This window comes from Natator depressus, chromosome 10 (genome assembly GCF_965152275.1).
Source record: "Natator depressus isolate rNatDep1 chromosome 10, rNatDep2.hap1, whole genome shotgun sequence".
Lineage (NCBI taxonomy): Eukaryota > Metazoa > Chordata > Testudines > Cheloniidae > Natator > Natator depressus.
Genome location: NC_134243.1, coordinates 38,002,736 through 38,015,401, shown reverse-complemented (window position 1 = coordinate 38,015,401; position 12,666 = coordinate 38,002,736). Strand labels below are relative to the sequence as shown.

At 45.3% G+C, this 12,666-nt stretch overlaps 1 protein-coding gene across 29 annotated transcripts in view; it reads right to left on the bottom strand.

Moving 5' to 3' along the window:
• Positions 1–5,352, bottom strand: part of MAPK8IP3 (mitogen-activated protein kinase 8 interacting protein 3) — a 157,674-nt gene extending 152,322 nt beyond the window's left edge. For all 29 annotated transcript variants that reach the window (XM_074965792.1, XM_074965804.1, XM_074965803.1 and 26 more), the window contains exon 1: positions 4,905–5,352. In XM_074965792.1, the coding sequence (XP_074821893.1) occupies positions 4,905–5,222 (318 nt within the window). In that variant the 5' untranslated portion in view covers positions 5,223–5,352. The remainder of the gene's footprint in view (positions 1–4,904) is intronic.
• Between the last annotated feature and the right edge of the window lie 7,314 nt (positions 5,353–12,666).

The window sequence follows — 12,666 nt, the reverse complement described above, 5'->3', positions numbered from 1 at the left end:
CTATGTTAAATACCTGACCAACGCTTGGAATTTTTTAGATCATCCCATTATAGCCACTCAGTCATACTCCTTTTTATTTCTGATTAGTTGAAAGGGCAGGTCACAAAATCTGCTTACGTTTGAAGTCTATAACAAGACAGATGGAAAGTGTCGTAACTCAGAAATTTAACATTTGTACATTCAGCAGGGGAAAAAAAAAATCTAGTCTCAGAGAAATTTCTCAGTGTTTTCCAAGACATTTCCAGGATCAGTAGCCATCCTGTTTCAAGACTAAAAAGATTAAAAATAATAATGTTTAACAAAAGAACTCAAAAGACAACATAAACACAGAGATTGTGCTGCTCATTCTGTGGGTGAAATTCAATGCACCCATCTCTCCTATTCATCTTCACTCATGTCAATGTCTGCAACCAACAGGAGCGGGTGAATAGGGGTCTGAAGAATATAAAGGGAATGGCACTTAGTTATTAGTATAGTATGATGGGCCGAGTCTCTTTTTATATAGAGTCTGCTAGAATGTTTTTTGTCTTTTGTGGTATGAGATCACCACCAATCTGCAGAAATTTACATCAAGCAACTATTTCTGAGGTCAGATTGCAGGATGGGGCAAGAGTAAGTTCTTTCCTAGACTGTGAGATTCACATCACTGAGACAGAAAAAACCAAGACAATTAAGAAAAAAAAGTCACAAGGGAGAGAAACAGATCTTTGAGTACACACCATAGCTACAATCTAATAGACAAACTTTTTTACTGTCTCCTAGATACCTTACAAGAAAATTAGAGTGTGGGGATAGGGGAGACAGTGTATAAAAGTGTTCCTCAACAGGGCAGGTAGAGCCATATTTCAAAAGGTATTTGGGCACCTACAAATGTTGATAGGAGCGTAGTGGGACTTTCAAAAGCTGCCAACTTGCTTAGGCCCTTCTGAAAATTGCACTAGGAGCCTATTTGTATCTTAAGGCACCTAAATATCTTTGAAAAGCTGGCCTAAAGTAACCACTGGCCAGTCTCCAACAGGATTTAATGATACATTTATATTTTTCCCCACAAACATTTAGAAATAAACAACTGAGATATCATAAATCATCACACAAGAACAAAATAGTCAATTGTCAAAAGGTTTTTGTTTTTTTTAAAGAGGAGGATCAGGGAAATCCTAAATGGTGGCTACCTAAAATTACAAAAACACATGCCTGAAAAGTAATATTTTTATTGGCTGTGGGAACTAGGAAGGAATGGTGGCCAGATGCTTAAGGGCAGTGAGTTCCACATATTAGTGGCAACCCCTGCAAAGGCCCAGTCAATCGCCATTCTAGACCCTTAAAAAAGCTGAGGGGATCAGAGCACAGAAACACACACAAGAAGTCAAGAGGAGGTCTCAAAGATAGTAGCTTCCAGCAGGCTATATTTTAAAATCAACTTGTTAACAGGTTCTAGGGCTAATAGAAAGGAAAATGTCACATCACAGGCCCACTCTAGAGCGGTCCTCACCAGCTCCAGTGTCAGATCGGACAGGGGCTTTGAAAGTAGAAGAAATCTTTGAGACTCCGATGGCTTGGCGAACACATGTTTCTGGTAGTGAGTTAAAGGGCATGTAATGCAAAATACAAATAGCTGAGTTTTCAGCAGGTATTTCAAGCCTGACTCCTAAAGTTAAAAGCAAAGGATTAAACTAATCCTTATTTAGCTAATGCAAACAAAACCTTTCAAATGTAGCAGCTTGAAAGTTTGATTAGGCAAGAAGCGAACTTTACTGTTCAGAAATAAGAAGTCACAATTGCTGAGATTGCTCATTTAAAATCAAAATGGATTTTTTTGGTGGCAATTTTCCAGTGGATGCTGCTTATAGACCTTGAACTTCAGTCAAGAGAGCAGAGCATAAAAGCTTTTCACTGGAAAGTGAGACCTATCATTGATATGTGCCAGTCTGAGTTCTGTTCTATGGAGTTCAAGAGGCTTTAACCAGCGGTGCAAGGAAAAGATGAAGTTATGATTCCCTCTCTTCTTTAAACATGTTAGGAAACATTCTTGTTTTCCAAGCCCTCAGCTCCAATCACTTTTCTAGGGAGAAGACTTACGGCCAACGAATTTGGCCAACACTCTAAATCTCTGAAAGCAGGATGAAGTAGGGTGACCAGATGTCCCAATTTTATAGGGAAAGTCCCGATTTTGGGGTCTTTTTCTTATATAGGCTCCTATTACCCCCCACCCCGTCACAATTTTTCACATTTGCTGTCTGGTCACCCTAGGATGAAGTAACTCCATAATGATATAATTTTGATACTAATGCACACATTTTCCTTGAGCATGAGATACTTAAAGTTCATACCAAACTGTAAAATTAAGTGGGGGACATAGTTTAAAAAGATTAAAAGTGAAATAACATGAATGATCTAGTATATCTTTGTATGCAGTGTTGTAGCCATGTTGGTCTCAGGATATTAGAGACACAAGGTGGATGAGGTAATAACTTTTATTGGACCAAATCTGTGTGGTGTGAAAGTTTGTCTCTCTCACCAACAGAAGTTGGTCCAAAATGGTAAAAAATAAATCAACATGATCCTGGGTTAATTAAGGGACAATCATTTGACTGTTGCGGGGGGGGGGAGGAGGCGGGGGGAGGGAAGGGCTGATGCAACTGGATGGATTTCATTCCCTACAGTTCAGAGATTGCTATTTTGAAAAGGCTCCACAGAGTGCTTGGATGAGCTGTAAAAGCGGAGGAGCCGCTCTTGGAATTAGTAGTGGCAGGAGCACAGGCAGCAAGAGGGAGGTGTGGAACTGAGCTATTCTTTCCCTCCCAGGCTCCTCTTGGGTCTTAGTGATCAAGGAATTTTGCTCCTCTTTCAGCCAGGTGATTGTGTCTCTCATGAGCCACTTCCAGGCTGTTCCCCATCAACTTAATTGCACTGCTCTAGACATGACTAAGATAAGAGTTTCAGAGTAGCAGCTTATTTTCAAATAAATGTGTTAGTCTCTAAGGTGCCACAAGTACTCCTTTTCTTTTTAAGATAAGAGTGGAACTGGCAGCCAGCAAACCTTACATTTTGGGTTGCAGAAGGCATGTTATTAAGGCCCAAAGTGTAGGTCTGGTAAAAAATAAATTCACAGAATTAGAGACCAATATCTTGAGAAGGTTGTTTTTATTCCAAATGAACAGCTTATTGTTTAGATTTAAAAGCATTTCCAAACATTACATCACTGTGTAGCCTGCTAGTGCACTAGCCTAATGAAGTGACACGGACTACCACTGTTGAACCAAATTGAGTGAAGTATAAAAAGTAAACTGATTTTTTAAATTTCTTTGTTCTCATCAGAAACAAATATTAGCAGCATAGGTTCCAAGTGGTTTATTTTGTTATTTTTTAAAACTACATTCTTCAAATTCACAGAACCCCAGTTACTTTGTTAGTTTATTCTCCTCTTTCTTGCTTTTAAGTTGGCAACAATTATTTTAATAGCGAAGCTTCACCAAATGCTGACCTCTCGACTTCGTTTACTTTCATACTGATCTTCAATGGATCCTGCCTACTCACACAATACAATCCTAGATTCAGGGACAAAGGAAAAGACGATTTTCTGATTGATCTTATCTCACTTTAAAAATTAAGGTAAAAGTCTCCAGGATATGTTTGCAGGGAATGTAAGATCACAGCTGTCAAGAACATTTATGGCTCTGGAACAATGCATTCAAGAGTATATCTAATCACAGCTAAGAGACAACACTTAAAAATACATGATGTATGCCACACTTTGATAGCACCCTAGCTGTAGAACAAGGTGTTCTTGTAGAAAGATATTCCAGAATTATTAGGTCTTCCCACTGCATGTCAAACTTCCTTACAATCACCATTGCTTTTCCCTGTCCTGCCTTCATCCCCAAGTTTGTCCATATTGCATGCTAGTGTGATGTGTGTGTGTGTGTGGGGGGGGGGGGGTGGAATCACTATTAGAGACTGGAATGAAAACACTTTGACCGTCTACATTTGACTTAAGGGAGATAGAAACCAGAGCCTGCCGATATAAGAGAAAAGATTTACTCCTGCCTTGCCTATGGCCAATCCACAGAACATTTCTGCCCCCTACAATGTAGGACTCACCCGATATGACTCAACAACAAGCCTACAGTTAAAAGACTGACAATACAACCAAATGATCAAGTTACCTCACCCTAAACCAAAGCTCAGAGCTGTCAATCCCTTTGAGTGGCTCAGGCAAGAAGTACTTGTGGCACCTTAGAGACTAACAAATTTATTTGAGCATAAGCTTTCCTGAGCTACAGCTAAAATCCATGGAGCTCCACTTCCATCTCCGCACTCATTTACAGTTGGCAGACACAGCACTGCCCCTACAACAAGCAACTTGAGCTCTTGGCTCCTCTTCTAATGTTTACAAACGAGAGTTCCCACGCTAGATGCAGCAATGACACTTTGCTACTGGTACCCGAACAAGCCAGATGCTTTTCGGCCATGGCACTGTGCTCCTCGGAAAGCAGCTGGCACCCACCCCTCTTCTCCCATCCCAGCTGCACTGGAGCCGGAAAGGGAGTCCTAGGGTGGGAGGAGCATACTGGCTGAGTCAGCCCCCAGCTGTGGGGTAAAGAATTCAGGGTACCCGGGGGTCCTTGGGAAAGGAGGTCGTGGCCGCGCCGGGGATGAGAGAGACCCTGGTTGCTGTCTCGGAGGGGGCCTGGCTGGCCCCCGGAGATGGCCGGGTGCCGAGGATAAAGGAGGGGGGATCCAGCGGTGCGGGCTCCCTGGCTAGGGTGGCGCAGGCCTCTCCCAGCCCGATCCCTGGAGGCATCGCGCAGCGGCTGGCGCAGAGCCCGCCCCCGCTCCCCATGGATGGCCGGCGCGGCCCGGCCCGGCCCGCAGGCGCTGGTCAAGCAGCGGCCCAGGCTCACCTCCTCTGCCTGCTTGCGCAGCGCCTTCTCGCGCTCGTACTGCGTGAGCAGCTGCTCGTTGTCCTCCCGCAGCAGCTCCAGCTCCACCTCATGCTCCTGGTTGTCGGTGAGCACCGAGTCCAGGTTCTCCAGCACAGTCACCACCAGCGGCATCAGCTCCTTCACCACCTCCTCGTCGTAGCAGCGGATGAGCCGCTCGAACTCGCGGTAGATGCTGTTGGCTAGGCCCGACACCCGCTCCGACATCACCGAGCCCGAGCAGTAATCGTCCCCCGGGTACCCCCCCACGCCGCCATCGTCCAGCTGGATCTCCAGCATCCTGCTGCCCGTCGGCCTGCCGGGCTCTAGGGAGAGCGCCGCCGCCGAGCCTGCCTCCGCTTCCCCTTGGATGTTGAGGCTAAGGCTGCCGCCGGGCTCTGCCCGTCCTCCTCTCCCTGCGCCAATGGGCACTCCCAGCGCCGCCTCCTACGTGCTGTGTCAGCGCCAGCTCCACACACGGGGGAGGGAACCAGGCCTCTCCGGCCGAGGCTACCCATAAGGAAGGCAACATAATCATACACTGAAAGGTTAAAAGTAAACTCAGCTCCATCCTCACTCTCCCTCCAAAACCCCCTACTCCACCCCTTCTATGCAAGAAGACCTGCAGTAATCCTGGTAACAACAATGATCCTGGGGTAGTTTTTACTAATGAAACGGGCCCCATCTGTTTAAGGAGTTAACCAAAAGGGACCCCAAAAGGGAATAAACAAAAGGGTTTGTTAATTATAAAGCTTCAAGGGGGGCGGGGGAAGGTTATTGTAGTAAATTAAATACTTACATGGTTCTCGATTTAAGGACTCACTATTTAGTATACTAGGTACTGTATAGCATATAGCAAAACCAGGGTCTCTGTCCCCAATCTCAGCAGACTGGATGAGTTTAATCTCTACTAGACAGACATTATCTTTGCATTTATGTCATTTGCACAACCGCCCGTGCCCCCTCAAATGTCTAGGTGCCAGCAGAGTCCAGTCTTGTAATACAACCCACAGGATACACTGAAGTCTACCTGAAACTAGATATTCAAGGCTTGGTGGGTTTCTTGCCTCAGGGGTACATTGAAGAGTTATCTAAACTCAAGGACTGCACACAAAATGCACAAGCTGGAGTAGTAACCTGCATGTTTGCTGCAAAGGTGCGACTAAGGGCTACAAAATGAGAGATCCCCACCATGAAGGCACCCTAACCATTTGATTGAGATGGACCCAATGCAGCATCTTGACCTGAACAGCAAAGCTGTACTATATGCTGGGATCCTGTTATCATGGTAAACTACATCAGCTCTGTGTTCGTGGCGAACCAGGGCACAGTACCCAGCCTGTCTGACTCACGAAAGACCTTCCCTGCCCCCCAGCCTCTGCTTGAACCAAAACCAATCAGAAGAAAGACTTACAAAAAGCAATGAAAAGGCAGCTGGAGACACACCTAAATCCCTGAGACAAGGGTGACAGGATTAAGGAAACTCCCCTAGTCTCATTTGCATTGAAGATGGGACAGGGAGGCATGGAAAACAGAGATTCCAAGGCAAGAACTGCATGGAACTCTGGGACCAGAACAGCAGGGAAGCGCTGCATGATGGGGGATCTCTGCTCCAGATGTTAATGAACCCACACCTGCATACACGCAGCTCAGTAGTTATCAGACCAATTCTAGTAATAAATCCTTTATTGGTATCCAAAATAGTGAAGCTCCCTAATTGCATTGTGAACTCCCTCCAAGGAACACCGTCCATAGCCAGGAATGATCAGATCTTATTGTCTAGCCTGAACAAAACAACTTTGGTATACTCCCTTGAGCCATCAGTTTATTCATAAATAAATCTAGTGTTCTCCCGTGAACCATTGTTGTTTCCCTATAAAAACCCCTACCCATGCTCAAGTAAGTGTTCTGATGCCTGAATCCAAAATCTGCATCAGTTGCATTGGGACTTCATCTTCTCCTGGCTGATCGTGCTGGGGGCTCTGCCTGTCTCCAGCACTCCGGACCCTCAGCTACCATCACTGCCTGGGACCCCCAATTGATTCAAGCTTCACGGACTGGTGAGAACCCAGCTCTCTCTCTCTCTCGGTATAGCCTTCTGAGCCCAACTTGTGTGATCAGTTACAGTTTTCTAAACCTGACTTTTATAATCAAATTTAAGTTAGATTTAATATTATAACTGTTTCGTTTGTTTGGCTCCCCTATGGTTATTACCTGGCAATAAATAACTTTCTTGGTTAAGCTGGTTGCTTCTCTCTCTCTCCCCCTCGTGGGTGTTCTTTGGCTTCCTCATTCGCTCTGCAGCAACACTCCTCATACCTAAGCTAAAGACCCCTGCAGCGCCCAAAAATCCTGTGGGGTTTGCTCATCAAGTGGGTTACTACCAGAACAATTGTAACGTGAAAGTAGGGAGAGGGACATGCTGAACCTGGGACATATGAGGGTGGCAGCTTGGAAGTGCTGCTTGACCCAGCCTGCTCAGGCGTGCTCTGTTCCGGTGCGGGGCCCATGAGCTACGAGGGTGACAGCTCGGAAATGCTGCTTGATCCAGCCTACTGAGTCCAGGGTCATATAAGGGGTCAGCTTGGGAGTGCTGATTAACCTGGTCCTCTCCGACACGCTCTGTGTGTGTGTGTGTGTGTGTGTGTGTGTGTGTGTGTGTGTATGTGATTCTGGGGCTGGAAGAACCCAGCCCTGGGGAACCTAGGTCCTGCAGGGTAGCTCCATTGGGAGGGAACTTGCAGCAGGGAGAAATACAGCTCCGTATGATAACACAATAACACAAGCCGTACATTGATAGAATTACAGACCTCCCCCACCCAGAAGAGTAACCCTAATAAATGAGCATACCCCAAAGTAACGGCCAAATCTGGTAACAGTATTATATGCTGGGATCCTGTTATCTTATGTTAAAGAATAAGGTAGCCTTACTGAAGCTCCAGTCTCATATTTTGGTCTTCACATTTTATCCCCGCTGAAATTCAAACCCAGTTCTTCACATCAATATTCTGGACATCAGAAGGAAGTTTTATCAAGGCAAACAGTCATTCCAGGTCTGGAATTATGCATTAAGTTACAGAACAGAGTGGCCCTTCTAAAGAAGAGAAATATATTCTGTGTAAATAAGTTTAAATGATATAAGTTAGTTCATTTTTACCTACTTTACTCTTTTCAGTTCGCCACATTCTAACAAATATGCAAGATATTTTACCTAAATTACCAATTACAACAAGGTTGGGAACAATCTTACCCCAGAGCAGAGAAATCAGGTGCAGCAACTGATCACTGCCTTCTCTTCTGTTTTCTCGACCCAACCAGGGCAGATTCACCTGATAACCCATCATATTCAGACGGAACCAGGAGTTAAGGTCAGGGAAAACCCTCAGCCCCTTCCCCAGAAACTAAGAGAGACCATGAAACAGGAACTCCACTCAATGCTAGCATTGGGGATGATCAAGGAGTCTTTCAGTGACTGGAAAAGCCATGTATTTTTGATCCCTAAACCTGATGGAACCACCCACTTTTGCATTGTCTTCCACAAGGTCAACGCAGTATCAAAGTTCAATGCGTACCCGATGCCACGCGTTGATGAGCTGCTTGACCTGCTAGGAAAGGCAGAGTACATCAGCACTCTGGACTTAACAAAAGGATATTGGCAGAACCCCCTCACACCCAACTCCAGGGAAAAGACACCTTTCTCTACCCTCTTTGGTCTCTTCCAATTCAAGACCATGCCCTTCAGTTTGCGTGGGCCCCCCGGCCACATTACAGCAACTAGTGGACCAAGTTCTCCACCCCCATAGCTGGTGTTCAGCTGCATCCCTAGACAACATGGTGATTTATAGTCACGACTGGCAGAACCACTTGAAACGTGACCGTGATGCTACAGTCCCTCGAAGAGGCCAGCCTGACAGCAAACCCCACTTAATGTCACCTTGGTAAGGATGAGACCACCTACCTCAGGTACACATTGGGAAAGGGCACAGTCCAACCCTTGATTAGCAAGGTTCAGGTCCTCCAGCTGTGCCTCCCCCCTCAAAGAAACAAGTATGCTGATTTCTAGGACTGGCTGGGTACTACCACCACTTTATTCCAGAGTTCTCCTCCATTATGGCTCCTCTTTCTGATCTCCTCACGAATGAGAGTCCCAAAAGGATCCAGTGAAAAAGAGCCTGTGAGGAGGCTTTTCAAACTCTGAAAGCCCAGCTCAGTCAGGAACTCATCTTGTACAGCCCTGACTTCACCAAGGAGTTCTTGTTACAGACGAACACCTCAGATGTAGGCCTAGGAGCCGTTCTATGGCAAGTAGTAGGAGGTAACGAACACCTCATACTATACATTAGCCAGAAGCTGTACCTGAAGCAGAAGGCCTACTTCCTAATCGAGAAAGAAGCCTTAGCGGTAAAATGGGCTATGGATTCATTCCATTATTAAGTTCTGGGCACACACTTCACCCTAGTCACTGACCTTGCCCCTCTCCATTGGCTACATGCCATGAAAAACACAACCCCCTGAATCATAAGATGGTACTTTTGCCTCCAGCCCTTCTTCTGCATCCAGCTCTGGGCTAGGAGAGCTCATCTGAATGTGGACTTCTTTTCATGGGATGGTGGAGAGCAGTTGGGGATGGGGGGTGACAGACCCCAAATGGAGTCATGGGAGGGAATGTGTGAGGGAGCAGAGAAACTGCCACCTGGCATGGCAGGTGTTAAAGAAAACCTTTGGGTTCAGCTAGCCCTGCCCTGCTATATCTGCAGCCAATGCCAGGCCTGGAGGGGGGAGAAAAGAAGAGAGCTGGGCTCACCTGGGAGCTGACTAATGAGGAGGCAGGAGCTCTCTGTTTGTCTGCCCGAAGAGATTGGTGACCTGCCAGCCAGCACGGCCAGTGGAAGCAAGTAAATCTTCCCCTGCCAAGGGGAGCCTCCAGATAAGCCCCAACTGCAAGGCAACTGGACTAGTGGGGCCATGCCCCAAACTAAAGAGACTTTAGTAGGAAGTAGCTCAGGAAAACTGGTCTTGACACACAAGTAGTATATACCTCAATAGTATTCATCACCATGTATTTTTGACAGGTTTCCACACGTCCTGCCCTCTGTTCCTGTTTCCATTGGTGTCAAGGTTTGGTGACATCAGCCATTTTGAAAAAAAAAATAATTTTTTATGTTTGAATAGGGGGAATGTTGCATTCTTGTGCTTTGATACATTTGGTTGATTGTTTAGAGCAAAAGGTTGAAAGAATAGAGTGAGAGAACTTAAAGATTAAAAAAGAAAGCTTTTGTTAGGTTTAGAGGGAAAAAGGAAAGAAAGATTATTAAAGAGAAGAAAGATTGTTTGGTTAGGTTTAGTAAGGAGAGATCATTTTTAAATAATAGAAAGAGAGGAAAAAATAAGCACAGGGCAAAGAAAAAAGATTTTTAGTGAATCAAAAAAAAAGCAATAAGAGAGGCTGTGTTACTGAACAGATGCAGAGCGAAACATCCTACCCCAGTGACTGTTGGTAGTGAAATGATAACTGTTCTGTGCATCGAACCTTGGGAGCTAGCCCCGCCTTTCAGTGGATCAATCCATAGCTGTTTTACAGCTACGTCACAGAATGCACTTTTTGAACCAATCCTTTCATACCAAGATTTTAAAACCTTTAAAGCCCTTCAGAAACGGACTATTGTGGGGTGGATTATTTGAAAAACTCTAGCCAATGAGCATTTGACCGTGTGTATAAACCCATGTCATTTTTGTGAACAGCGCTTTTAAAATTGGTAGCCTAGACACAAGAGCCATGTCCTTTTACAAGATGCCTACAGATGCCAAGAAGCCAGAATTGCCTGTGGGTGCCACAGCTCATGATCAATAGAGAAGACCCATTTACACTTATTTTGCTAAAGAGGCAGACCCATTGCCGAACCCCGCATTTCATCCTGAAATTGAACTGAAGAAACAAGAAGCCTTTACGGACTCACTGCCAGTTGTAAAAGAGGAAAAGGATAGTGTGAGAAAAAATTTGTTAATGGCTTTGGAGGAAGCATACTCAAAGGTGGAGGTAAGGCCTTTCTATAACAAACTGATGAAAAATTACAGATGTTTTATAAATATTTATGGTTAAATATTTTTGTTTTTTATAGGTAGGAATGGAAGAAGAGTCTGTGTACGAGGACATGGCAACCAAGGCACTGTCAGAGGATAGTGATGTTGAGAACCAAACGATAAACCCTGAGTCATGGAAAGATGGCAACATTGTTACAGTAAAAGCAAGTGAAAGCTTTACCAGTTGTGAAAAAAATATTACATTTATACGCTTAAAAATAATTTTTTTTGTTTTTTGGACAGATCATAGAATCATAGAATATCAGGGTTGGAAGGGATCTCAGGAGGTCATCGAGTCCAACCCCCTGCTCAAAGCAGGACCAATGCCCAAATAAATCATCCCAGCCAGGGCTTTATCAAGCCTGACATTAAAACCCTCAAAGGAAGGAGATTCCACCACCTCCCTAGGTAATGCATTCCAGTGGTTCACCACCCTCCTAGTGAAAAAGTTTTTCCTAATATCCAACCTAAACCTCCCCCACTGCAACTTGAGACCATGACTCCTTGTTCTGTCATCTGCTACCACTGAGAACAGTCTAGATCCATCCTCTTTGAAACCCCATTTCAGGTAGTTGAAAGCAGCTATCAAATCCCCCCTCATTCTTCTCTTCTGTAGACTAAACAATCCCAGTTCCCTCAGCCTCTCCTCATAAGTCATGTGTTCCAGACCCCTAATCATTTTTGCTGCCCTCCGCTAGATGCTTTCCAATTAGTCCACATCCTTCTTGTAGTGTGGGGCCCAAAACTGGACACAGTACTCCAGATGAGGCCTCACCAATGTCGAATAGAGGAGAACGATCACATCCCTCGATCTGCTGGCAATGCCTCTACTTATACAGCCCAAAATGCCGTTAGCCTTCTTGGCAACAAGGGCACACTGTTGACTCATATCCAGCTTCTCGTCCAGTGTAACCCCTAGGTCCTTTACTGCAGAACTGCTGCCTAGCCATTCGGTCCCTGGTCTGTAGCGGTGTATGGGATTCTTCTGCCCTAAGTGCAGGAATCTGCACTTGTCCTTGTTGAACCTCATCAAATTTCTTTTGGCCCAATCCTCTAATTTGTCTAGGTCCCTCTGTATCCTATCCCTACCCTCCAGCGTATCTACCTCTCCTCCCAGTTTAGTGTCATCTGCAAACTTGCTGAGGGTGCAATCCACGCCATCCTCCAGATCATTAATGAAGATATTGAACAAAACCGGCCCCAGGACTGACCCTTTGAGGCCCTCCGCTTGATACCGGCTGCCAACTAGACATGGAGCCATTGATCACTACCCGTTGAGCCCGACACTGTAGCTAGCTTTCTATCCACCTTATAGTCCATTCATCCATTCATCCAGCCCATACTTCTTTAACTTGCTGGCAAGAATACTGTGGGAGACCGTATCAAAAGCTTTGCTAAAGTCAAGGAACAACACGTCCACTGCTTTCCCCTCATCCACAGAGGTAGTTATCTCATCATAGAAGGCAATTAGATTAGTCAGGCATGACTTGCCCTTGGTGAATCCATGCTGACTGTTCCTGATCACTTTCCTCTCCTCTAAGTGCTTCAGAATTGATTCCTTGAGGACCTGCGCCATGATTTTTCCAGGGACTGAGGAGAGGCTGACTGGCCTGTAGTTCCCCAGATCCTCCTTCTTCCCTTTTTTAAAGATGGGCACTACATT